Source organism: Eptesicus fuscus, chromosome 7 (assembly GCF_027574615.1).
Source record: "Eptesicus fuscus isolate TK198812 chromosome 7, DD_ASM_mEF_20220401, whole genome shotgun sequence".
Lineage (NCBI taxonomy): Eukaryota > Metazoa > Chordata > Mammalia > Chiroptera > Vespertilionidae > Eptesicus > Eptesicus fuscus.
Genome location: NC_072479.1, coordinates 10,716,426 through 10,744,371, shown reverse-complemented (window position 1 = coordinate 10,744,371; position 27,946 = coordinate 10,716,426). Strand labels below are relative to the sequence as shown.

At 41.5% G+C, this 27,946-nt stretch overlaps 1 protein-coding gene and 1 pseudogene across 3 annotated transcripts in view; one reads left to right on the top strand and one right to left on the bottom strand.

Annotated features, from left to right (window-relative positions):
- On the bottom strand, positions 1–27,613 carry LOC114228542 (40S ribosomal protein SA-like; annotated as a pseudogene).
- PAN3 (poly(A) specific ribonuclease subunit PAN3) overlaps positions 8,191–27,946 on the top strand; it is a 182,212-nt gene continuing 162,456 nt past the window's right edge. For 2 of the 3 annotated variants that reach the window (XM_008158175.3, XM_008158177.3), the window contains exon 1: positions 8,191–9,065. In XM_008158175.3, coding sequence (XP_008156397.1) covers positions 8,642–9,065 — 424 coding nt within the window. In that variant the 5' untranslated portion in view covers positions 8,191–8,641. The remainder of the gene's footprint in view (positions 9,066–27,946) is intronic. The other variant, XM_008158176.3, reaches the window with a different exon arrangement.

The window sequence follows — 27,946 nt, the reverse complement described above, 5'->3', positions numbered from 1 at the left end:
TTAAGACCAGTCAGTGGTTGTTCCTACCCATTCAGTGGCCTGCGCAGTGGGAGCTGCAGACCAGTCTCCCGTGGCAGGCTAAGTGCTCCAGTCTTTAGCAGGGAACTGCTGAGTAGGTGTAGAGGACACCAGGATGCCTTCATGATTAAGTTTTGCTTGCATTTAAGCAAACTTCAAAAATCCTAAATAAACTGTATTACCCAGACCCTTGCTCTATACTAGGTAATATGAAGTCAGTAACAGACTGTAAAAGACATTTCTTGCTTCCAGGAGCATCATTTTAATTTTATTAATGGCATATCTTATTAAGATTCTTGCTTTAATACGTTTTTTTTCAGTATGTCTTCTGATTTAAAGCTTTTCATCAAAGAGTATAAACTAGAAAATCTGAACTGAAACAAATATATGATCTTTGAAATAGTAAAATCAATTATTAATGCTGAACTATATCGAACTATCAGATTTAAAATTAAATTATAAAATATAACATTACAGCATATTACACATAGTGGAAATATTAAAGTGGTTTTCTGGAATAGCATGCTTAACCAACAGAAATGGTGGCAGTGGGCTTTGCTGTTAAAGGTACTCCTGTAAGGTTGGTGGTAGCTGTATGGGAGGATTATAATGATATACTTGATTATCAAGGTTTTTCCAAAGTACAATTAATATTAAAATCATATAATCTCAAAGGAATTAAAAAAAAAATGAGACTCTCTAAGTCCTTTGGAAACTTTAAGGTAGCACATTTTACTACCACAAAGACTGAATGAGCAATCTGTACAATATATACAAGGATAGAAGTATGATGGTGCTAACAGACTACCTTGTCTAGCAGTGTGTCATAGATACACTAAGCAATCTTTCAACATAACAGTTATTTATAATTACCACAAATAGGAAGGTTTTCGTTTTTGGTGCAGCCAAAATTTGTCAGCCCTAGCTGGTTTGCTCAGCGGATAGAGTGTTGGCCTGCAGACAGAAGGGACCTGCATTGGATTTGTTGGATTTGGGTCAACGGCATGTACCTTGGTTGTAGGCTCCTCCCTCTCCTGGGCCCTGGTCAGGAGGCAACCAATCAATGTTTTCCTCACGCTGATATTTCTCTTTGTCTTTCCCTCTATCTTCCACTCGCTCTAAAATCAATGGAAAAATATCTTTGGGTGAGGATTAAAAAAACAACAAAAACAACCCCCCCCAAAACACAACAACAACAACAACAACCAAGATTAACACGAGGCAGCTACAAATAACCTTGTATAGAATTTTAGAGCAGAACTTAGAGCATAAGATGACATAGAACTTTATGAATATACCATATATATATATATATATATATATATATATATATATATATATATTAGTTTTAAACTTCATTTCTGGGATATTTGAAAATAGTCAACCATCCCTTATCCACATGTAATTTCCATTCTAAACTATCTTGGGGAAGAATTTTTAAACTCAGGTTACTGTCACTAACACAATAATCAATCATTGAGACAATGTGAAGTTTTCTTCCCAATTATTGGTACTTAATACAAATGAATATTAACGTTAGTTTTTAGCAATCTGTTGCTAGGGGAATGTTGCTGGAGGCCACCCAGACAAAAAATAGTTCTCACACTATATCCCAAAGTAAATATAATTGATGGATTATTTGCAGGTTTGGATGTAATCTTCATTATCATAAGAATGACTTAGAGTTGACTCAAGATTTATTTTTAGTTTAGGATACTCAAGAATGAACCCTACCTAAAGAGACAACTCTATTATAGAGGTAGGCAGTTGCCTACAAAATGTGTTTTTAGGAGATACAAAATGTGAGAAGAGACTAGATAATTTTTATCTGCATCATACCATTTTTTAAAAATGTTTTTATTGATTTCAGAGAGAGGAAGGTAGAGGGAGAGATAGAAATATCAACGATGAGAGATAATCATCGATCAGCTGCCTCCTGTATCACCCCTACCTGGGCATGGGCCCTGTCTGGGAATTGACCTCCAGGTTCATGCATGGGTGGTTTAAATACTGAGCCACAGCCACACTGACCAGGCTGCATCATGCCTTTTTTATTCAAGAATAAATTTTAGAGAATAATGGCACATGTAATTCCATCTCTCTATGAACATTTAGGTTAATTGATTATTATCAACAATGTCTCAAACGATCATCGTTATGCATGCCTCCTTGGGCACAAGTGTTCGTCTAGAGTAGATACCAACAGTGGCATTGTTGGGTAATAAGGCATGAATATTTAAAAATTTTATACTTGTTACCAATTGCCCTCCAAAGTGGCTATATCAGTTAGCCCTCCTACCAGCAGTGTTTGTTCCTGGGATTTTTCTTTCTTTCTTTTTTTTTTTTTTGTTAATCCTCACTTGAGGATATTTTTTCCATGGATTTTTTTAGAGAGAGTGGAAGGGAGGGTGAGAAAGAGAAACACCGATGTGAGAGAGAAACACATCGATTGGTGGCCTCCCACACATGCCCCAACCAGGGTAGGGGTTCGAGCCTACAACTGAGGTATGTAACCTTGAGGGGAATGACACCGGGGACCCTTCAGTCTACAGGCCAAACCGGCTAGGGAAGGTTCACAATAGAATGACAGGCTTAAAATTTATTTAATTATGAGACTTATCGTATTCATGTACTAGAAGGCGAGTCAGAGTGCTCCTTCCTTTAGCAGCACATATACTTAAAGAAGAGTCAGAAAAGATAAGATGGAGAATGACTAGATTCCTGAGGAAATGTTAGGGGAAGTTCAGAGCATGAGAGAAAAGGTTAGTTCTAGATTGAATGGGCTCCTGTTCTAATAAGCTAGGACAGTGTTTTGTTTTTGTTTTAAAATAGATGTATAAATCAGAAAACACATTAGAAGGGTTGGGATGGGATGGATTAAAGAATGCAGACAGCCCTGGTAGGGTAGCTCCATTGATTAGAGTGTCTGCCTGGATATACCAAGATTGTGGGTTCAATCCCTGCACAGGGCACATACAAGACTCAACCAATGAAGGCATAAATAAGTGGAAAAATATATCCATGTTTCCCTACATCTCTCTCCCTTCCTCTCTCTCTCTCTCTTTCAAATCAATTTAAAAATATGGACAGCCTGGCGGGTGTGGCTCCGTGGTTGAGCATTGACCTATAAACTAGGGAGGTCATGGTGTGATTCCTGGTCAGGGCACATGCCTGGTTTGCAGGCTTGATCCCCAGTGTGCGGTGTGCAAGGGGCAGCCAATCAATGATTCTCTCTCATCATTGATGTTTCTCTCTGTCTCCCTTCCTCTCTGAAATCAATAAAAATTTTTTTTAAAAAATGTGGACAAATTTTAAAATCCTATCTAATAAAAAGTAATATGCAGATTGACCATCACTCCAACACACAATATGGCTGCCCCCATGTGGTCAAAGATCCTGCCCCCATGTGGACACAAGATGGCCACTACAAGATGGCCAGCAGGGGAGGGCAGTTGGGAGGCACCAGGCCTGTAAGGGAGGGCAGTTGAGAGGGACCAGGCCTGCAAGGGAGGGCAGTTGGAGGCAATCAACCCTGCAGGGGAGGGCAGTTAGGGGTGACCAGGCCGGCAGAGGAGGGAAGTTGGGGGCAAAAAGGCTGGCAGGGGAGCAGTTAGGCATCAATCAGGCTGGCAGGGGAGTGGTTAGGGGGTGATCAGGCTGGCAGGCAGAAGCGGTTAGGGGCAATCGGGAAGGCAGGCAGGCGAGCGGTTGGGAGCCAGCAGTCCTGGATTGCGAGAGGGATGTCCAACTGCCCATTTAGGCCCAATCCCACTGGGCAGTTGGACATCCCTCGAGGGGCCCCAGATTGGAGAGGGTGCAGGCTGGACTGAGGGACACCCCCCCCTCTGTGCACGAATTTCATGCACCGGGCCTCTAGTAGGTTATAACAGGAAAATGAGAAGGCATGTGATTAGGACAGTATTTCTCAAAAATCCAGGAACACTAACTCCACAAAGTGACTAGAGAAAAAAGTGTCCTGTGGCAAAACTTTTTTGTAAATTCTGCATATTATATCCTGCTTTTAGAGAATTACAACACATCATGAACATATTCAAGGGTAGAAAAAAACTTGAAGTAAATTATTTACTTCAATGTTTCCCAAACATTCTCAACAATAGGAGGTTTTTCTTTGTGTAGTACCAATTAATATACTGCCGAACTGTTTTCCATGAAATATATCTTGAGAAACACTAGACTAATGAAAATTTGAAGAAATGCCAATAATGAGTGTCCAATTGTATTCAAATTAATTTATTTGAAAAAAAAACACACCAAAATACAGAGAACAATTTAATATACATCCATGTACTCATCAGAATTAAAAGGTTAAGATTAAGTTACAGTAAATTTTAATGCTTATTTTTCTATTATAGAAACAATGTTTATGATACAAATTTGGGAAGCATAGGAAAAATCTACTCTATCTTCCCATCTTAGTAAAAACACAATGTTTTGAGAGAGTTAATCTTTAATTGTTTACATCACTATAACAATGCAGCATTTATAATTTTTTGTTAAATATTTACAATGTGTCATAAGCATTGTTGTACATTTTGATGCTATCATATAAAAAACATATATTTTTTATTGACTTCAGAGAGGAACAGAGAGGGAGAGATAGAAACATCAATGATGAGAGAGAATCATTGATCAGCTGCCCGCTGCACACCCCACACTGTGGATCAAGCCTGCAACCCGGGCATATGCCCTCACCAGGAATCAATCTGTGACCTCCTTGGTTCCTAGATCGATACTTAACCACTGAGCTACTCTGGCCAGGCTTGATGCTTTTTTTAATGGCTGCACAATATTACAAGTGGATAGTCCATTATTTAACCATTTCCCTTGGTTTTCAGAATTTAGATTGGTCACAACTTTTCTCTTTTGCGTTGACCACACTGGAGCATAACACCTATAGTTATTTTTTAGGAATTATTTAAATAGAATAATAATATTTTAAAGGCAATGTACATTTTATTTATTTTTTTTGGGGGGGGCAATGTACATTTTAAAGGGCTTTGGAAAAAACACTGCTAACTTGCCTGGGGTGGGGTGGGGTGGGATAAGAGATTGTATCATCAAAAATGTATTAAAGTGACTGTTTGGCCCTAGCCGGTTTGGCTCAATGGATAGAGTGTCCGCCTGCGGACTAAAGGGTCCTAGGTTCGATTCTGATCAAGGGCACGTGCCTTGGTTGCAGCTCTTCCCCATCCTGGGCCCTGGTAGGGGCTCCGGCAGGAGGCAACCAATCGATGTGTTTCTCTCAGATCGATGTTTCTCTCTGTCTTTCCCTCTCCCACTCTCTCTAAAAACCAATGGAAAAATATCCTTGGGGGAGGATTAATAACAAAATAAGTGACTGTTTGCTCTGTTTTCCCCAATTTAATTCAGGTTTTGTTCGTTAGCCGTGGCAAATTTTTCTAGCTGATGGAGATTTACAAATCCTGTCATTTATTGAATTATTTATCCCCATTGTTTTTGCAACATACTAAATATGCTATATATTTCTTCATCTAGGCAGTAGATACCATTTTTCCCCCCACAAAAAAAGTAGGCTAAGGATTGTCTAAAGAAAGATTGTAAAGACCATGTTGAAATACACCAATTTATCAATACTCTATGGATATTGTTCAAGGAGCTCCAAAGCTAGTTTTATCAACATGTTGATAATGACTAATCAGAGTACTGAAGTCACCTAGCTCTAGTATCTCAGTCTACTTTCTCTCATCTTGTTCACAGGATTTAATAGAAAACTTTGTCAAATATGGTTTTTAGGGACGAGTTACTTATCTTTGGCGTTTCCCTCATGATTCTCAGTAATTCTTGATGACAGTCTATATCTTACACATTTTTGTATATTAGAGTCTAGAACAGAACTTGATTGGTACATAGTATATAGAAGATTCTCAATAAAGGTTTGAACGACATGCTTAATTTGGCATGAACTTAATGAACCTCTGTTGTCTCTCCATAAGACACCACTTTCTAAGCCATCAATAGGCATATACTTTCACTTAGAAATGGCAAAATGTGTAATGAATGGGAAAAGTACATATTTTGTAATTAGAAGCTCTGAGTTTAAGTTCTGGCTTTGCAATTTACAGCTGGTAATTTTGTATAACTCCAGGTCTTAGTTTGTTCATCGATAAAATGGTGGTAACCCACCTACTCTCCTTTCCTCCTAGGGTTCTTAGATGGATCAAATGCTATCTTCTAAAGGGACATCTGATCATGTCATTACTTGACTTTTTAAAATCCTTTAATAACTTTCCATTGTCCTCAAGAAAAAATCTAATCCTTTAACATGCTTTATAAGGACTTCTGTAATATGGTCCCTGCTCAATCCTGCATGATCACTATTCTAACAGTCTAATCTCTCTTTCTCCTCAGGGCCTTTTGTACAAGCTGTTTGTTTTGCCTGGAATGCTTTTTCCTGTATTCCCATAGGTTGACTACTACTAGCGATATTACTAATAGCAATAGATGCAACATACTTAATTATTACTAAGCATGGGATACTTTATATACATTCCTTTATCCTCTATGGAGTAGGTACTATTCTTATCTGCTTTATAGATAAGGCATAGAAAAGTGAAGCAACTTACCCAGAGTAACACAGCTATTGTTTTTTAAAATATTTCTTTATTGATTTCAGAAAGAGGAAGAGAGAGAGAGAAAACATCAATGATGAGAGAGAATCATTGATCAGCTGCCTCCTGCACGCACCCCACTGGGGATTGAGCTCGCAACCCCATCATGTGCCCTTGACTGGAATCGAACCCGAGACCCTTTAGTCCGCAGGCCAACACTCCTTCCACTGAGCCAAACCGGCTAGGGCGTAACACAGCTATTGTAAGTACTGGGTTACAAACTCAGCTCTCTCTGAATTAAAAATAGATGTTCTCAACTCTTACTATTAAGGTATCAACTTTCTCCATGAAGTATAACATCTGTAAGATCCCCTATCAGCCAATGTGATAAGGTTAGCACTTAAGACACTGGTTTATAATTGCCCGTGTACTTCCGGCCTCTCAACTAGAGGATAAACAAAACATTTAACTCAGACAAGACTGCATCTTGTTTACTTTTACTTCTCTAGCTCCTAGCACAGTTCCTTGTACATGTAATAGGCATTAATAAATATGGTGAATAAATATGGGAAAATGTTTTAAAACAAAGACATAACACAATGTAATTATTTTCAAATTTAGCTAAGGAACATCACCAGGCTAACCAGTTTGTGGTCTATGGAATCCACTTTCCCCCTTTTTTGCCTTGTGGCACACTTGTTTATATCTGTTCTTTTGTGATCTCTTCTGTTTGCCACAATTCCTTAAATACTACCAACAAACATCCCTCGTCCCCCTTAATAACTGCCATACTGCTTTTTGAGAAAATCTTTTACAGAGAAGAAAAATTAAAATGCTAAAATTACTTTTCCCCTTCATAGAAATTCTTTAAAATTACTGAAAACTTTTTAATATAGCAGACCAAAACAACAGAGAGCTCTGAGGTGAAAAAGTATCTTTTATAAAATGAATTTCAAGTCAAGGCTAGGCTGAAAAACAAAACCTAATATATTTATAAATGAAATCTTCCGTTGCTGCCTAGACAGTGTTGTCACCAGGAAGCATCTTATTTCTCATATTTGGCTGAAGGCTTTCAGTAACATAAACGCAGAGAAAACAGGTGCAGCACCGAGCAGGGGGTTTGCCTAAATCAACCTTTTTTTTGGTTCAGTCTTTTTTTTTTTTTTAATAGAACGCCAGAATTTAATCAGTCCAGTATCTGTCATAAGGGGAAGGAAAACAAGTGGGGTGGTAAAAAAAAACAGGGAGAGGAAGTATGGCAAACAGGATAAAACTATTCTTCAAATGGAGCAAGGGCTTGGGCTCCCTCTCCAGGTGCGGGCCCTCCAAGCGCGGTTTTGCAGTAACTTTGGTCCTTTCCATCAAAAAAATAACATCTGGCTTTACAAGTAAGAGGATATACAAAACAGTTCGTCTCGTGAGAACTTCACCAGCCGGAGGAGCGTGTGGGAACGCCATTGCGGAGCGCCCGCCTCACTGACGCAGGCTCGCGGGCGCCCGGGGGCCGGACGCCCGGCTGGGCTTCCCCTAGCGTTCCCGCTACCCACAAGGCCCCGCGCCTCGCCGCGCATGCGCAGCGCCGACGGCCGTCTCAGGAAGAGGAAAATGGAATAAACAACTCGGAGGAACCAGAGCGCGAGAGAGAGAGTGGAGGCAGAATTTAAAAATAAACCGGCACCTCCGCCCTCCCCACCTGTTCGCGGCTGCCGCTCCCCCTCCCCTAGCCCGCGCTCTCGAAATCCCTGCCGGGGCCCTCGCGCCCACCCCGTCGTCCCGCACGGCCCCTTTAAGAAAAGAGAACGAGAGAGTGAGTGAGAGAATCCCAACTCCCCCTCCCCTCCGCGCCCTCCTACCCCGTCCTCCCTCCCCTCTCCCCTCCCCCTCTCCCCGGGCGGCCAGGGCTCCCGCAGCGGGACAGACCCACCCGCCCGGCTTTTCTCCGGCACCGGCGGCGTCCTCCTTCCCTCCCGGTCTATGGTGGCGGCGGCGACGGCTCCTCGGGCAGCAGCGGAAGACGAGGCTGCGGCGTTGCCATGAACAGTGGCGGCGGCCTCCCGCCCCCTCCGGCCGCCGCCTCCTCTTCCTCCTCCTCCGCACTGGCGGCGGCGGTGGCGGTGGTGGCCCCGCCGGGGGTCGGGGGCGTCCCCGGCGGGGCGGCGGCGGGAGTGAAGCTGAAGTACTGCCGCTACTACGCTAAAGACAAGACTTGCTTCTACGGGGAGGAGTGTCAGTTCCTGCACGAGGACCCCGCCGGGGCGGCCGCGGGCCTCGGCCTCCATAGCAACAGCGTCCCCCTGGCGCTGGCGGGCGCGCCCGTGGCAGGCTTTCCGCCCGGAGCGGTCCCGGGCGGGGGGGCCGGGCCGCCCCCGGGGTCCAAGAAGCCGGACCTGGGGACCCCGGGGGCTGGAGCCGCAGCTGGCGGCGGCGGCGGAGGACTCGATGGACCGCGGCTGGCAAGTGAGTGCGGTCGGGGCCGGGAGGGTGGCGGCGGACGGAAGGCCTAGGGCCCGGGTGAGGCCGGATGAGGCCCTGCAGACGCGCCCGGCCCGCGGGTTCTCGCCCTGCCTCCCTGGGCGGTCTGAGAGGCCTGGGTTGGGCCTGCTGCTTCCTTCCTCCTCCGTGCTTCCCCTTCCCACGGCCTCGGGCGAGCCGAGGAGTGAGGAGGGGAGGCTGGGTTCCCGGGAACGTGGGTGGGTGGGTGGACTGGGTGGTGTGAGTGGGGGCGGGGAAGAAGGGGGATAGGCTGCGGAGTGCGGTGTGTGAGAAAGGGGGTGTCGTTTCCGGGGTGTGCGGAACGGGGCTGGGTTTGCAGGCACCTGTGTTTCGCGTGCCCGTGTGGGGTGGTGTCTGCAGAGTGTGGAGGTTCCCTAGTGGGTGTGTGTCGGTAGTGGGGCGGGGCTAAGGCGCCCTGGAGTAGGTTGAAAGAACGGGAAAGTTTGTGTAAGGTTTATGGGAGAGAAGTTTTCCAGGCAGAAAACGCTTTCGAAGGATTGGGAGCGAATCAAGAGCAGCTCTTAGTGTGTTTAGGTTTAGTTGAGAATGTAGAGGAGGAATTTCACAAGACTTGCATTTCAACATAGTTTTTGGAGTAAGTTTGCTGGGTGTCAGTAGGGGGATTGCGCCTTCTACAACTTTGTATCCAGGGAACTCTCAGCATGGAGCCTTGAAAGCATGTCTTGTGTAGGGATTTGGGTTCAGAAATGTTAGGGTTGTTATATCTTTTAAAATCATTCGTTATTCTCTGTTGACTCACAACTTTTTAGTTGTTTGTGAGTAGAATTTAGAATTGTAATAAGTGTTTAAGTGTAACCTATTTTACAGAATGTTGCCCTAAAGGAAGAAGTAGAACAGGTGTCAGACTTTCCTTTTCTGTTTCTGAATATATTGAGCATTTCTAAACCAAATGGGAAAGTCCTACTTTTTTGGTATTTCTAGACAGTTTTTGGATCTTCAGATAATTTGATAGGTAACTTAACTTGGATGTCAGAACATTTTTGTCTTTTTTTGTAAGACTGCAAATGAACTTGATGTTGTAGCACTTATTTGCTCTGTAAGGATTATTTTCTTCCCAGAGATTTGTGTGTGTGAAAGATTATTTTCTTTTCTTTTTCTTATTGCTTTCAGAGAGGAAGAGGTGGGGAGGGGGGAGAGATAAACATCAATGATGAGAATCATTGATCTGCTGCCTCCTGCATGCCCCCTATTTGGGGATCAAGTCCACAACCAGGACATGTGACCTCCTGGTTCTTAGGCCCAGGCTCAAGCACTGTGCCTGGCCAGTCATATTTCTTTTGCTGGGATGGTCTTGACTTTAACGGAAACTTATTTGGTAAGGTTGATATGCTAAGAAATTAATTTGTAACTTAAAATGTTTTGTAAGAAATAGTTACTTTTTATTGGTGGAATTTTATCACTTTTGAGAAGAAACTTTACAATTTCAGGATAAATCTTTGCTGGATGTGTAAATTGTGGCTCAAATTTATTTAAGAGTAATGTTTAGTAAGCAATGAACAGTAGTTTTGTCACCTACAAAAAGAGAGACTTTAAAAATGCTAGTGTTTGATTTAATCTGTGACCTTTCTAGGGTTTTCATAGAAGTAGTGGATTTGGGACATGAATGCTAGGTGAAGATGGGAGTTGGAGAAAAATACTAGCAATGGTTCAAAGGTGAGGGATCACTTCATATCTCAAAAAGGGAATGTAATTGCCTGGGATATAGGGTCTTGAGAGGACAGGCAGTTAATGCTAAGAAAGCATTTAAAAATTAATATTTAGTCATGTAACAGTTATTTACTTAAATAGCTGAATTGTGTATTTGGATTCAGAAGGCTTGCTTGACTGGGTAAAACCTGAGGCTTCTCTTTTTTGCTGTAGGTTTTTTTTTTATAATTCTCAGTTGTACCTAGGTTGTGACTTCTTATGGGTAAGAAAATTGCTTCATATCAGTAAGTAGTAAGTCAAGTTGCTCAGGAAATCAGGGAAGAGGATTGTATTGTTGATTTAATGGCTAACTGCTTTAAATTTTTGCAATTAATTGATTATTTTTATTTTACTTTCTACCTTTAACCCTTTGCACTCGCTTGCTTTTTTCTCGATTCCTTTATTCTACTCGGGATTTAATTTTTTAAATACCCCAGATTTTACAAAGCGCAGCAGTAGAATAAAAAACTGGAGTTTCTTTTCATACAAACTTATTTATTTGGATTTTTTTATATTTCAAATTATTGATACATTCAAAGAGTATAAAAAGAGCTGCTACCGATGCTAACCGCGTTGAGTCACACCCGACATCCGAGTGCAAAAGGTTAATATGTTATACTAGACCTTAATGTATTATACTGTGTGAGGCAATAGAAAGAGAGGGACCAAGGTGGCAGTTTAGGAAGATGCTGAGCTCACCTCCCATGAACATGCTGAATTTATACCTATATATAGGACAGTCTTTTCTGAGAGGCAACTGAGGGCCAATTGAACAGCTTCTACAGCTACTGCACACCAAAGGAGAGAGAGAAGGGGTTGGATTGGGGAACTGCTAGAGCTCTCTGGGATCTGAGGTAACTTTTCAGGATCAGAGAGGCCAGTGAGTGCCATTGTTTACATTCTCCCTCCACTTGGATAGTGCAGCCGGAGTTCTATTCAGGGGCACTGTCCAGTCTGCAAGACAGCAGTAGTGCCTTCCTGGCCACTCCTGGAGCTAGCTTCACCAGCCACAACAGGGTGCTGTAGAGTGTGTATATAGGGTCATCCCACCTGGAGATTGACCCAGTGGGTCAAACAGGACACTGCAGTGTGTGCACCAGGCTGCCTCACTCAGATCAGCAGGATGCTGAAGTGGTGGGACACCAATCTGCCTCGACTAAACCCCATTCTAGCTGTGGATAGCCAGAACAAAAGGGAGCTGCCACATGTGCATGCACACCAGACTGCCCTGCCCTGAACCTGCTTTTTCCGGCCAGGCAGCACCTCAGGCTTCACACTCTTATTCCAACTGGCCTGCTAAAACCACCTGGTACAGTCTACACAAAGGCTACTTTGTTATAGGACCACTTTTTCAAGATTGGGAGAGAAAGTTATTTTATCTAATTCATAGGAACAGATACAGATAGTCAAAATGAGAAGACAGAGGAATATACTCCAATTGAAGGAACAAGAAAAACACCCTAATAGCTTGGCTGTTGTGACTCAGTGGTTGAGCATTGATCTGTGAGCCAGGTGGTCACGGTTCGATTGCCTGTCAGGGCACATGCCCAGCTTGTGGGCTTGGTCCCCAGTACAGGGTATGCAGGAGGCAGTCAATCAATGATTTTCTTTCATCATTGATGTTTCTATCTCTCCCTTTCCCTTCCTCTCTGAAATCAATAAAAATATCTTTAAAAAAATCCTAATGAAATAAAGTTAAGTAATTTGCTTGATAAAGAATTCAAATAGCCCTGCCCATGTAGCTCAGGTGGTTCAGCATCGTCCCATGCACCGAAAGGTTGCTGGTTCGATTCCCAGTTGTGGGTTTAATCCCTAGTTGGGCTGTGTATGGGAGGCAACTGATCAATGTTTCTCACATCAGTGTTTCTCTCTCTCCCCCTCTCCCCCTTTCTTCTTTCTTCCCTCCTCTCCCTCCCTCTCTCTAAAATGAGTAAAAACATAATTTTCCTTTTAGAGAGCATGGAAGGGAGGGAGGAGGGGGGGGGAGAGAGAGAGGGAGTGGAGGGGAGAGATAGATAGATAGATAGATAGATGAGAGAGAGAGAGAGAGAGAGAGAGAGAGAGAGACCCCAATGTGAGAGAGAGACAATGATTGGTTGCCTCAGCTAGGGGTCAAGCCTGCAACCCATCCATGTGCCCTTGACTGGGAATTGAGCCCAAGACCCTTCAGTCCTCGGGCTGACCCTCTAACCATTGAGCCAAACCAACCAGGCTGAAAACATTTCAAAATTTTCAAGTAACAGTCAGAAGTATGCTTTTTTTTTTACAGAGAAGAAGAGAGAGGAATAGAGAGTTAGAAACATTGATGATATAGAAATATCGGTCAGCTGCCTCCTGCACACCACCTATTGGGGATGTGCCCGCAACCAAGGTACATGCCCTTGACCGGAATCGAACCTGAGACCTTTCAGTCCGCAGGCCGATGCTCTATCCACTGAGCCAAATCGGTCAGGGCCAGAAGTATGCTTACCAAAATTATGTGTAGAATAGGGGAACTCAGACTTCAACAAAGAAGATTTAAAAAATTAATAACCAATCAGCTGAAGAATAACTGAAATGAAAAATACACTAGAAGGAATCAGTAGCAGATTGGATAATACAGAAGAACAGATTAACCACATGGAGGATAGAATCGTGGGAATTGCCAAATCAGAACAGCAATAAGAAAAAAGAGAATAATTTAATGAATATCTGTGACAACATCAAGTGCACTAATATATGCATTGTAGGGACCCCAGAAGGAGAAGAGAGGAGAAAATATTTGAGGAAATATGACTGAAAACTTTCCTAATCTGGGGAAGGAAGCAGACATCTAGTTCCAGGAAGCACAGTTCCAAACAAGATGAACCCAAAGAGGCCCACACCAAGATATTGTAATTAAAATGACAAAAGTTAAAGATAAAGAGATAATCTTTAAGCCACAAGAAGAAAACAGCATTTTATAAACAAAGGAACTCCTTCCTCTCCCAAACCCCATAAGGCTACTAGCTGATTTCTCAGCAGAAATTTTATGACCAGAAGGGTGTGGTAGGAAATATTTAAAGTGCTGGAAGAAAGGAATCTACAATGTACTCTACCCAGCAAATATTTCATTTAGACTTGAAGGAGAGATAAAGAGTTTCCCAGACAAAAACTAAAGGAGTTTATTACTACTCAGTTGGCTTTACGAGAAATGTTAGAGGTTCTTTAATCAGAAAAGGCCAGAAATAAGAAAACACATGAAAGAAAAAAATCACAGGTATTTCATAGGTACTTGTGAATCAGCTACTTAAAAAAATTAGTATGAGGATTAACTATAACTATAATAAATAGAGATACACAAAACAAAAAGATTTAAAATATGATATCAAAGACAAAAGTGTGGAGGGGGAAATAAAAATGTAATGCTTTTAGAATGTGTTTGAATTTAAATTCCTGTCTCCTTAAAATAGGCTGTTATAGCTATAGATGGATATATAGGAACCTCATGGTAACCACAAAACAAAAACCTACAAAAAATACACAAAAAAAACTGAAGAGTAAGGAACCCAAACAAAACACTAAAGAAAACAAGCAAACCAAAAGGAAAGAGGAAATGAACAGAGAACTACAAAACAGCCAAAAAAACAATGAACAAAATGTTCATTGTACATACCTACCAGTAATTACTTTAAATGTAAATGGACTAAATACCTCAATATAAAGACTTAGGGTGACTAAATGGAGAAAAAAAACAAAAACAAAAACAAGACCCATCTATATGCTGCCTACAAGAGACTGATTTAAGATTTCAGATTTCAGAAAAACACACACATGCACAAGTGAAGGCATAAAAATACCAGATATGTAGGTCATTGGAACAGAATAGAGAGCCCATATGTAAACCTTGCTTATATGGTCAATTAATCTATGACAAAGGAAGCAAGATTATAAAATGGAGAAATGACAGTCTCTTCAGTAAAGTGGTGTTGAGAAAACTGGCAGAGATACAAAAATGAAACTGGACCACCCTCTTACACCATCTACAAAAAGGAACTCAAAGTAGATTTAAATTTAAGACCTGAAACTGTTAAACTCCTAAAAGAAAATATAGGTAGTAAACTCCTTGACATGGGTCTTCACAATATCTTTCTGGATAAATCTCCTTAAGCAAAGGAAGCCAAAGCAAAACTAAACAAATGGGACTACATCAGACTTAAAAACTTCTGCACAGTGAAAGAAATCATCAACAACACAAAAAGCCCACTGAATGGGGGAATATATTTGCAAGTGATACATCCAATAAGGGTTAATATCCAAAATATATGAAAACCTCATACAACTCAACATAAAAAATACAAACAATCCAATTAAAAAATGAACAGAGCACATGAATAGATATTTCTATCAAGAAGACATATAGATGGCAAACAGACATATGAAAAGATGCTCAACCTGTCTAATCAGGGAAATGCAAATGAAAGCCACTGTGAGTTATCACCTTATATCTGTAAAATGGCGTAGCCACTATGGAAAATAGTATGGAGGTCCTTCAAAAAGTTAAAAGTAGAACTGCCATACAACCCAGATACTCCACTTAACGGGTATTTATCTGAAGAAAATGAAAATACTAATTAAAAAAGATATGTATTCCTATGTTCATTGCAGCATTATTTACAATAGCAAAGATATGTAAGTAACCTAGGTATCTATCCGTAGCTGAATGGATAAAGAATAAGTTATATAGAATGGCATATTATGCAGCAATAAAAAAGAAGGAAACCTTGCCATTTATGACAACACTAGTAGCCCGTTTGCACGAAGATTCGTGCAGTAGACCTTCATTCACCTGGCTGCCTGCACCAGTTTTCTGCCGGCACCGGGGACCCAGGCCTTGGCTGTGGCCACCGCCTTCTGCCTTCTTTCAGGGTCGGGGCTTGGCCCCGGGTGGTGGCCTTGGGCTCCGCCACACCCCAACGTCCCTGCAACAGTTTCCTGGTGGGCGTGGTTGGTGGGCGTGGCTTGGGCATAGCGAAGGTGCGGTCAATTTGCATATTTGTCTATTATAAGGTAAGATGGATGGACCTAGAGGTTATGCTAAGTGAAATAAGTTAAACAGAAAGACAAATACCATGTGATTTTATTTATATGTGGAATCTAAATAAACAAATGATTAAACAAAACAAAAACAGACTCGTAGAAATAGAGAACAAGCTGATGAGTGGAGGTGGTGCGTGAGGAATGGATGAAAAACAACAAACATACAAAAAAGAAAAAAAAAAAAAAGACTTGCCTTTCAGTACCCCTCCCCCCCCCACACAAAAGGATATGAGGCAATTAAAATGGCACATTCTAAGAGGTATTGTTATTAGAAGAAATTTAAATGTTAGTTGCTGACCTGGTCATATAGCCCGAAACAATTTTGTTTTGCTTTTATTTGTTTGCTCTTCTTTAAATATAAGATTGTACAGTGTTTCTTTAGCTGAGAGGTCATAAACTGATCTGTTTTGATTAGCTGGATCTGCCTGTAGAAACAGTTTGGGAGTCTTTGCGTGTATGTGTGATTTAAAAGTTTTTATTGAAGTATTCATATATTGCGAAGTTTGCAAATTGTAAGTTCTTGCAGTTTTCACAAGATGAACAAAAACCAGCATTTAGATTAAAAAAAAAAAAAAAAAAAAGGGCCCTAGCCAGTTTGGCTCAGTGGATAGAGTGTTGGCCTGTGGACCAAAGGGTCTTGAGTTTGATTCTGGTCAGGGCCACGTACCTCGGTTGCGGGCTCCTCCCTGGCCCGGGTCTTGATCAGGGCTCGTGCAGGAGGCAACCAGTTGATGTGTTTCTTTCACATCGATGTTTCTCTCTGTCTCTCCTTATCTCTTCCACTCTTTCTAAAAATCAATGGAAAAATATCCTCGGGTGAGGATTTAAAAAAAAAAAAAAGGGCATAATCAGTACCCCATAAATCCTGCTCTTGTCCCCATTCCAGTTACTACCCTTTCCGAAAGGTAACTACTGATTTCTAACATTACATTCTAACATTATAGATCCTTTTTTAAAAAAAAACTTTTTTTTTTTTAACTTTAAAGGAATGGAATCATATAGTTGTGCTCTTTTTGTGGGCTTTTTTCTTTCAGCATGTTTGTGAGATTCATTCATGTTATGTAGGAATAGCCTCTGTAGTCTCATTCCTGTATAGTGTTATGTTCTATGACTTTGCCATATTTTATTTTCTTACTAGAGGCCTGGTACATGAAATTCGTGCACTTGGGGGCTGTCCCTCAGCCTGCCCTGCGCCCTCTAGGAGGATGTCCGACTGACGGCTTAGTGGGCCTAAGATGTCAGTCAGACATCCTTAGCATTGCCACAGAGGTAGGAGAGGCTCCCATCACTGCCACTTTGCTCGCCAGCCATGAGCCCGGCCTCTGGCCAATCGGTGCTCCCCCTGTGGGAGCACACTGACCACGAGGGGGCAGCTCCTGCGTTGAGTGTCTGCCCCCTGGTGGTCAGCGTGCATCACAGTGACTGATCATTCCACCATTCTGTCGTTTGCATATTAGCCTTTTATTATGTAGGATTTTACTGTTGGTGGTCAATGGAATGTTATCAGGTTTTGTCTGTTAAGAAGAATACTTGCTTTGAACATTTTTGAACATGTTTTTTGGTGAACAAATTTATGCATTTCTCTTAGATCACCTAGAAGTGCAATATCTGGGTATGTATAGGGTGTACTAACTATGCATATGTTCAGATTTAATAGTTGCTGTCAAACAGTTTTCTGAAGCAATTGTACCGTGCTTACATTCCTTCCAGCAGTGTATAGGAGTTCCAGTTGTTCCACATTCTCCCCAACACTTGAATTAACCGTGTTATAATTTTAACCATTTTGGTGGCTAAAATTTATGGTATTTTTTATTTTTAATTTGCATGTGTGTGGATTGTAATTTAATTAGTTGACAGCATTAAAAAATCAGAAATACAGATTTTTGACTTCCTCTGAAGGGCAACTCTTACTTGTACTGGAGTTAGGCCTGTTGATGGGGCAAGACTCTCCATTTTGCCTTACTTCTTGAAAGGATGAATTTTTTTTTAATCCTCACCAGAGGACATGTTTATTGATTTGAGAGAGAGAAATAGGTAGATAGATAGATATTGGTTGCCTCCCGTATGCATCTTGAGTGGGGAATTGAAATTGCAACCTAAGTATGTGATCTGTCTAGGAATTGAACCGGCGACATCCTGGTGCTTGGGACCACGTTCAACCAACTGGATGACTTTTATTTTTTTTTAATTTTTAAATATATTTTATTGATTTTTTTACAGAGAGGAAGGGAGAGGGATAGAGAGTTAGAAACACTGATGAGAGAGAAACATCGATCAGCTGCCTCCTGCACACTCCCTACTGGAAATGTGCTCACAACCAAGGTACATGCCCTTGACTGGAATCGAACCTGGGACCCTTTAGTCCACAGGCCAACGCTCTATCCACTGAGCCAAACGGGTTAGGGCCAGATGACTTTTATATATGTGGCTCTTCTAGGTATTTGAATCTTTATCCTTTGCTTTAGTACTTCACATTTGCAGAATTGTTTTGTGATTCAGATTCTGTTAAAACGTTAAAATATAGGAGAAAATTTTATCCTTATTTTCAAACATTGGAAAACTGAAGCACAAAGGCTTTTTCTTAGTACAGTTACTTAAATGATGCTTCATTCTTGTAAAGGAACCATACTTACATTTGTTGCTTACTTTTTATGTACATAAAATATTTTATTTTCTTACTTCATCCTGCTCTTATGTTGACGGGGCAATGTTCTGGCATTCAAATTTGTTGTTTGGGCTCTAGCTGGTTTGCTCAGTGGATAGAGCATCGGCCTGCAGACTGAAGGGTCCGGGTTTGATTATGTTAAAGGGCACATGTCCAGGTTGCAGACTCAATCCCAAGTGGGGATTGTGCAGGAGGCAGCCAGTCAATGATTCTCATCATTGATGTTTCGATCTCTCTCTCCCTCTCCCTTCCTCTCTGAAATCATTAAAAAAATTACATTAATAATAAAAAATATTAAAAAAGTAGCAATTTATAAAAAATTGTTTGGGAAATAACAGTTTATTATTTTTTAAAAGCTTATCTAAATTATTTTCTCCTTACTCTAAGTTTTTGCTATTTCATATTTCTTTTGGACTTGGGATCTTCCAAGGCCTAATTGTGGATTTATTTGAATTGCTGATAACATTTTAATGATGTAATTACATTTCCAACTAGAATTTTAATCTACTTTTGGTTTGTTTTGTTAATTCTCACTGAGGATATTTTTTTTCATTGATTTTTACAGAGGGGGAGGGGGAGGGAGGGAGGGAGGGAGAGAGAGAGAGAGAGAGAGAGAGAGAGAGAGAGAGAGAGAAACACATCCATGTGACCATGTGAGAGAGACACATCGATTGGTTGCCTCCCAAGTGTGCTCCATTGGGGGCGGGGGGATTGGACCTGCAATCCTTTGGTGTGTAGACCCATGCTCTTTAACTATTGAGTCATACCGGCCAGGGCTAGAATTTTAATCTATAAGGTGCTCAATTTTTAGCAGCTAAAGTTTTTTTTTTAAATATATTTTATTGATTTTTTACAGAGAGGAAGGGAGAGGGATAGAGAGTTAGAAACATCCATGAGAGAGAAACATCAATCAGCTGCCTCTTGCACACCTCCTACTGGGGATGTGCCCACAACCAAGGTACATGCCCTTGGCCGGAATCGAACCTGGGACCCTTGAGTCCGCAGGCCGACGCTATATCCACTGAGCCAAACTGGTTAGGGCGCAGCTAAAGTATTTATTATACCATGATTTATATTTTATGTACATTACTTTATTTGAAACCCAATAGATTTGTTTATCAAAATAAACTTAGTTTTCAGTTCTACTAATTTACTTAGTAGTGAAGCTTTGGTATAAGACAGATCTAAAGTGTACTTCTGGCTCTCTTACTGGCTTTGTGATCTTAGGCAAATTTTTAATCTTAAGCCTAAGTTTATCTCATTTTAAAAAATGGAGGTAAAAATAGTACCTACTTGGTGGTATTGCATGTGACACTATCAGTGTGTATTGCCTGGTACATAGTGAGATATCATTCTTAGTTGCTGCTGTTGTTGAATATCTACACTAATAAAAGAGAAACATGCAAATTGACCATCCCACTGCTATGCCCACCAGCCAATCAGGAGCGAGTATGCAAATTAACCCGACAAAGATGGCAGTTAATTTGTGTATGCAGGCGCGGAGCGAAGACTGAATACAGCGTAGAAGGAAGCCAAGTGCTGCAGAAGGGAGTGAAGCGGCAGAGAAGGGAGCGAGGAGTAGTGGAGAAGGGCGGGAGCGAGGCAGCAGAAATGGGAGGGAGTGAGGCAGCAGAGAAGGGAGCGAGGCAGTGGAGACGGAAGGGAGCGAGGCAGCAGAAATGGGAGGGAGTGAGGCAGCAGAGAAGGGAGCGAGGCAATGGAGATGGGAAGGAGCGAGGCAGTGGAGAAGGGAGCGAGGCTGTGGAGACGGGAGGGAGCGAGGCAGCGGAGAAGGGAGTGAGGCAGCGGAGAAGGGAGCGAGGCCCACCTCGGCGGGCTTTGCTCCCTTCTCTGCTTGGCTCAGGCTGCAGGAAGCCCTATTCTTGCAGGAATAGGCCCGAGGAACCCCTATTCTTGCAGGAATCTTCCTGCAACAGGCCTCTAGTTATTAATAATAACTCTATAATTAACCTGTACATCTATGTTCCCTGTCCTCCCTCCCCCCCCTAATATTTCAGAGTATACAGTTGGCCCTCCTTACCCACAGGTTTGCTGCAGATGGAAAATATTTGAAAAAAATGTTACGCTTTTGCTTACATGCACTGTGTAATTAGGCCTTTGATGGTTGTGTCTGTAGTGAACATGTATAGGCTGTTTTTCTTATTATTACCCAAACAATATAGTGTAACAACTATTTATATAGCATTTACATTGTATTATTATAGGTAATTCAAAGTATACAGGAAGATTTGTGCATAGGCTGTATGTATTCTACATAAGGGACATGGGTGTCCTCAGTCTTTGTATCCACAGGGGTTCAGAAACCAATCTCTTTCAATACTGAGGGACAGCTATACTTTTAAGACCAGTAAAATAGCTACAGATTATTGAACTGTGGTTGCCATCCAACCACAGGAAGATAGCAGTGGATAACTTGAAGTTCATAAAATAACTTTGGAATGTATAATGTTTGTGGCAAAACTGTTTTTGTTTAAGCCAGGATTACACTTTTCTTTCCATAAACTTGTATGATCTGACAGAAAGGTAAGTACTGAATTTCCCATTAGGATAGCTGCTATAGATTTAAACATTTTTATTGGACAACTAGAGGCCCAGTGCACTCGGGGGGTGGGGAGGTGTCCCTAGCCTGGCCTGCACCCTCTCGCAGTTTGGGAGCCCTTGGGGGATGTCCAACTGACAGCTTAGGCACGCTCCCAGCCTGCAGTTGGCCATCCTTAGCACTGCCACGGGGGGAGGGAGAGGCTCCTGCCACTGCCGCTGTACTCGCCAGAGCCTGGTTTCTGGCTGAGTGGTGCTCCCCTTGTGGGAGTGCACTGATCACCAGGGGGCAGCTCCTGCATTGAGCGTCTGCCCCTGGTGGTTAGTGTGCGTCATAGTGACCAGTCGTTCCACTGTTCGGTCGATTTGCATATTAGCCTTTTATTATATAGGATACACATCCTATATAATAGAGGTAATATGCAAATTGACCCTCACGCCCTTGCACAAGATGGCCGCCCCATGTGGTCAAAGATGGCTGCCACAAGATGGCCAGCAGGGGAGGGTAGTTGTGGGAGATCAGGCCAGCAGTAGAGGGCAGTTAGGGGCAACCAGGCCGGCAGTAGAGAGCAGTTGGGGGTGACTGGGCCGGTAGGGGAGGACAGTTGGGGGTGACCAGGCCAGCAGGGGAGGGCAGTTGGGGGAGAACAGGCCAGCAGGGGAGGGTAGTTGGGGGCGACTGGGCCTGCAGAGGAGGGTAGTTAGGGGTGACCAGGCCTGCACGGGAGGGCAGTTGGGGGGGACCAGGCCTGCAGGGGAGTGCAGTTGGGGGTGACCGGGCTGGCAGGGGAGGACAGTTAAGGGCAACCAGGCTCGCAGGGGAGGGTAGTTGGGGGTGACTGGGTCTGCAGAGGAGGGCAGTTAGGGGCGACCAGGCCTGCAGGGGAGGGCAGTTAGGGGTGACTAGGCCAGCATGGGAGGGCTGTTGGGGGGACCAGGCCTGCAGGGGAGGGCAGTTAGGGGCAACTGGGGCCACAGGGGAGGGCAGTTGGGGGCAACTGAGCTGGCAGGGGAGGGCAGTTGGGGGTTACCAGGCCAGCAGCAGAGGGCATTTGGGGGAGATCGGGCCAGCAGGGGAGGGCAGTTGGGGGCTATCCGGTCAGCAGGGGAGCAGTTAGGCGTCGATCAGGCTGGCAGGGGATTGGTTAGGGGGTGATGAGGCAGGCAGGCGAGTGGTTAGGTAATCAGTAATTTGCTCTCCATTTCTATAATTTTGTCATTTCAACAGTATTCTATAAATGGAATTATATAGCATGTAACCTTTTGGGATTGATATTTTTATTGCTATATAATTGACATACAGTATACTATTTCAGGTGTACATCACAGTGATTCATTATTTATATACATTATAATAGTTCTCTTTCATAAAAAGCTCCCTTTTTTGATGTCTCTTTTGGTATCTCTTGTTTTTTCTTAAAAAAGGATATTGTTACTTTTTTTTCTAAGCTAGTTATTATTTTTAACATAAAAATTCCCATTTTAGGAAAATGGGAACTTTTTTATTTTATTGGAATTAGAAATGTAGTACCTGCACATGTTAAAAATGTAAATAGCACAAAAGAATACACAGGGTGAAATAGTTTTACCTGCACATGTTAAAAATGTAAATAGCACAAAAGAATACACAGGGTGAAATAGTTTTCCTCCTTCCTTATTTCTGATCCCTCTCCAAAAGACAGTCACTCTCTCCAATTTATTGGGCACCCATTCAGAAATATTCTTTGCCTATACAATTTTTTGTATGTTATAGTTCCCTGTTTCTAGCACATACTTATACATATGTATGTATATGCACACATGGAAGCCTAATGCACTTTGAATTTTCTCATTGAATTGTATAGATTGTAGTTTGTTCCACATCCACACATAGAAATCTATCCTACTCTTTTTAATGGATGTGTAATAGTCCATTATATGTTTGTATTATCCTTTTTAATGGATATATTTAGATTGCTTATAATCTTTTACAAATACAAGTGATGGCACGAAATTATTACATCTTAGTGTATTATGTGAATTTATACATACATTTATATAAAATATGTATGTTAAGGAGCATACAGAGTTATTAGTGATCTGGTACATTAAAAAAATTATGGCCTGTCTGGCATGGCTCAGGGGTTGAGCGTTGATCTATGAACCTGGAAGTCATGGTTTGATTCCTGGTCATGGCACATGGCCGGGTTGCAGGCTTGATCCCCAGTGGGGGTGTGCAGGAGGCAGCTGATCAGTGATTCTCTGTCATCGTTGATGTTTCTGTCTCTCCCTCTCCCTTCCTCTCTGAAATAAATAAAAATATATTTAAATAAGTTATGTAGATATATACCATTTGATCTCACTTGCATGTGGAATCTACATAAAACCCAAACTGGTAGATACAACAGATTGGTGGTTGCCAGAGGCTGGATTGGGGTGCACGAAATAGGTAGAGGTGGTAAAAAGCCATAAACTTCCACTTATAAGATACATAAGTCCTGGAGGTTATAATAAACAGAAAGGTGGGTTATAATTAACAATACTCTATGGTATATTTGAAAGTTTTTAAGAGAGTAGATCTTAAAAGTTCTCATCATAAGAAAAAAAATTATAACTGTGTGGTGTTGGACGTTAACTCATTATAGCAATCATTTTGCAGTATATACACACTAGAGGCCTGGTGCATGAAATTTGTGCATTTTGGGTTGGGGGAAAGGGGTGGTTCCATCAGCCTGGCCTGCATCCTCTTGCAGTCTAGGAGCCCTTGGTTGTCCCACTGACGGCTTAGGTCTGTTTTTTGAAAGATGGCTGAAGTATACCTGACAGAAAGAGCATCCTAGGCAGATGAGTACAAGGACACAAAGGTTTTGAGAGAAAGTATAGTACTATGATTTTGTTCTCTAGTCATCTGATGTGATAAAGAATAGGCTATGTGATAAAGAATAGGCTACATAGTATGGAGAGTAGTACTAGATGATAGATTTTGTGCTCACATTGTGAAGACCCTTCTAGGCTGTGCTAAGTGAAGTGATAAGATTTTTGTTTTAAAGATAACTGTGGCTTCTGAGGATGGAGATAGAGAAAACTTTTGGAGTAGGTTTTTTTTTTAATAGTTTTTATTGATTTCATAGAGAGGAAGGGAGAGGGAGACAGGGATAGAAACATCAATGATAGAGAGAATCATTGATTGGCTGCCTCCTGCACGCCCCCACTGGGGATCGATCCTGCAACCTGGGCATATGCCCTGATAGGGAATCGGACTATGACTTCCTGGTTGATGCTCAACTACTGAGCAACACTGGCCGGGCTAGAATTGACCTCTTATGGCTCTGCACAGAAGCTTTATCACAGGCTGGAAATACAGCGCTTTTAGTCATTAGTTACTGTTTTTTCTTGGTTCCCTTGGCCTTTTTTAGTTTGTGAGTTTTTGAGAGAACTTCAGTCCTCAGACAGATCAATATTTTTTGAATTTTATTCTCCCAGATGACTTCTGTGGTTTCTGTAAGAGATGTGTAAAATATTCCAAACTACCTTTTTATATATTAAAACGTAAAAAAAAGCTACATGAAAAATTTTCATTAATGCATTCTATACAAGAATATATTAGCATTTCATTAGAAAGAGCAAGCCAATTTTTACAAATAAATTTATAAATTGGTACAAATGATAATCACAAAAAGTAAGTATAAACACCGTATCTCATCCAAGCATGCCAGTATACTGAATTATTGCCACAACAACCCTGGAAAGTAGGTTATCATTTGTATTTTACAGAGGAGTAATCTGAGATCTAGGTTACATACGCTGTCGAAGGTCAATAGTTGGTAACTGGCTGAAGCAGACCTCGTGGGCAGGTGTATTTGCTCAGGCTGTGCTCATCCCACAGATCCAATAGAGAAAAGAATGGGAGTTTTGCTGAGTGCCTGGAGGAGTCTGTTTCTTGGGCCTGCATTCAGTGCATTGGCAGGTAGGGTCTTTGAGTATCAATTTACTCATCAGAAAATGGAGCCAGTAATACCATTTGCATGGGGTGTTTTATAAAGTGTGGGCATGAAAACCTATTGTGTATTTTGTCAACTTTTAAAAATTCCTACTCTGGAAAAGGGTTTAATTGTAAGTGTTTATACAAATGTGCTAATACATTAGGGAATACCAAAAAGTATAAGGACTAATTCAAAATCTCAGTTTACTGATAATTTAGATGGGTAGATAGTACAGAAACATATAAGAATTTAAAGGTTTAAGTCATTTAAGATAGCAATAAAAGATAAAGGAAATTTTTATAAATAATATCTTGAGTTAGAGGTTTTAATAGCTTGGGATAATTAGGGAATACATTCTAGTGATGGGAGAAGAAATTAACATTTCTAAGTACCTGTGAGACAATATACTGGGTACTTTGAGTAGTTACTTGACTTGAGTCTCTACCACACCTTGTGAGTGAGATGGTATTATTTTTTTTTTCAGATGAAGAAATGAAACTTAAAGGGTTGTTTGCCCAAGGTCATATAGCTAGTAAGTGGCAAAAATACGGTTAGACCTCAGTGTCTAACTCCCAAGTATTTTTTCCATCATGTCTAGGTCTTTAACATAGAGCAGGAATTGATGGTACTCTGTATTGTGAAGTGTAGACTTCCAAAATATACAATGAATATATCATTTTGATTGGAAGAGAGAGTTCAATAATGTTATGATTATTGTAAAGCTCTTTTTTGAGTAGATGTATACTTTTATTTTACACTGTAGTCCTTGTTCTTTTGGAAATAATCTATGTAAGGTATTCGTTTTTCTCTACTGACTAAAAAATAGTTTTATAGAAATATAAATTATATACTAAAAAATTCACCCATTGTAAGTATACAGTTCAGTTTAATAAATTTGTATTGTGCAACTATCAAGATTTTGGAAATAATTTTTAAGATATTTGTTTCTTTATCATAACTTTTATTGAAGTTTGCAGGTTAGATGGTATGGTTCTAATTTTACAAGTGATGGAATAATCTTCGTTTTATAAGCCTTTTGCCCAAAGACTGTGTAGCTTGTAAGTGGCAGAACTGAGACTCAAACCCAGCACTTTAAGGAAATATTAGAATGATTGATTGAGAGCAGATTGTCGAGGGCTTTTTTAAAAAAGAAACTGCTTATTTTTCATCAACTTTATTTCCATTCTATTTAAGAGTTTGTGGAAAAACAGTTTAACTCAGTAGTTACTGTTATCCATTTAGTGGTCTGGGCAGTGGGAGCCTCAGACCAGTCTTCACTAGCAGGCTGAGCACTCCAGGTTTCAGTAGGAAAGTGCTGACTAGGCACCGAGGGCATCTGTACACCTTCAGACCAGTCTGTGACCTTAGGTTGAGCAGTAGTGAACTCAGAGGCTGGTATAGTTCATTCACCCTGAAATTCCTCTTTGGTCACAGCCTTTTCACCAGCAGCCTGTTCTTCCTTTTCAGTCTCTTCAGAATCTGTATAAGTAGAGACCAGGCATGACCTCACATCAGTGTTCATGGGAGATGGCGCATGCACAAGACTTCCCCAGGCCAGTTTCCACCACATCAGACCCACTGAATGAGTCCCCTTGTTGCCAGGGATGGCAGTGTCCACATGTATCGTAAATCATCGAGCTAGATACAAGACGCCTTAACAAGCCAATTCATTAGGAGTCTTTTATTGCGCACGGGTTCAGAGCAGAATATCTCTGTCAAATTCTGAACCCATACATAGAGGAAGTTCTTTTTATTTATACCTTTCGAGCTCTTTGTCTGCAGATTTTACAAAGAGCTCTGTGTAAGTTATTTTTTGCAGATAGTTTGTGACCTTGGATGCATAATGAACAAACACTTGGCATGAGAATATGGAAATATTATCAGTATCAGCATTAGCCTGTTACATCATATGGCTAGCCTGCAAGGTCAGACAGCTAAGTTTTTATTTTTTTCTGTTATTCAAACTAAAACATTTATTTTACAGAATAAGGGACTATCTAAAAATAAGAGTTGACCTATAGAATAAGAGACTGCCTAAGAATAACAGAGTAGTTCAAAGAGCAGTTCTCCAAAAGAGGGATTACTATGCTTCACAAACAGCACAGAGGAAAGGCTGTTACACAGAGCAGTGCTGGGCAGGTTAACATAAGATACCTCTGTGAGAGGCCGGTGGTCAGCCCTGGGATCAGTAACCACCAGAAGTCTCGGCTCCATGAAGGCTGCCTGGATCGGGTCAATGATGGTTCCAGGAGTGAAATGGCCAGCAACAGGAGTGGCTTCAGTGGTAGCAGCAAACTTCAGCACAGCTTGCTGGCCAGTATTCCTAGCGGATAGGACATTGACATCATTGGGGTTTTCAGTGGCAACAATGGCATGAGCTGTCAGCAGAAGCTTCTCCCAGGTTCTCTTCAGATTTATGATGTCGATGCCATCACTTTTCCTTTTTTAGATGCACTGTTCCATTTGGAAATCAAGGTTGGTGTCACCTAAGTGGGTTCCGCTGCAGGGAATTTGAGGACATCCTCCTCCTCCTTTAGCAGGACATCAGGGGCTCTGGACATTGTGAAAGTTTTCCTTAACTTACATGGGAACAGAGAACACCACCCTGTGGACCCCTCTCTCTCTGGGTAGCATGGGGAGGATTCGTCAGTGTCCTGGTGTCAGACCAAGAAGTTTGGATTTCATCCTTTGGGGTAAACATCATCAGCATCTTGTCTGTGATGTCTTTGTTGGCAGAGGAAAAGCACTGGACACTTGTTGTGAAGTGTGTTCTATGAAACTCCAGTCCCGCAAGCTGCTCTATGTAGAAAGGGTTCTCTAGTCAAGTAAATTTGGGAAGTATTCTATTTCCTTTTTAGATTGTCAGTCCACATTGTATATGCAGGCTCTGAGAA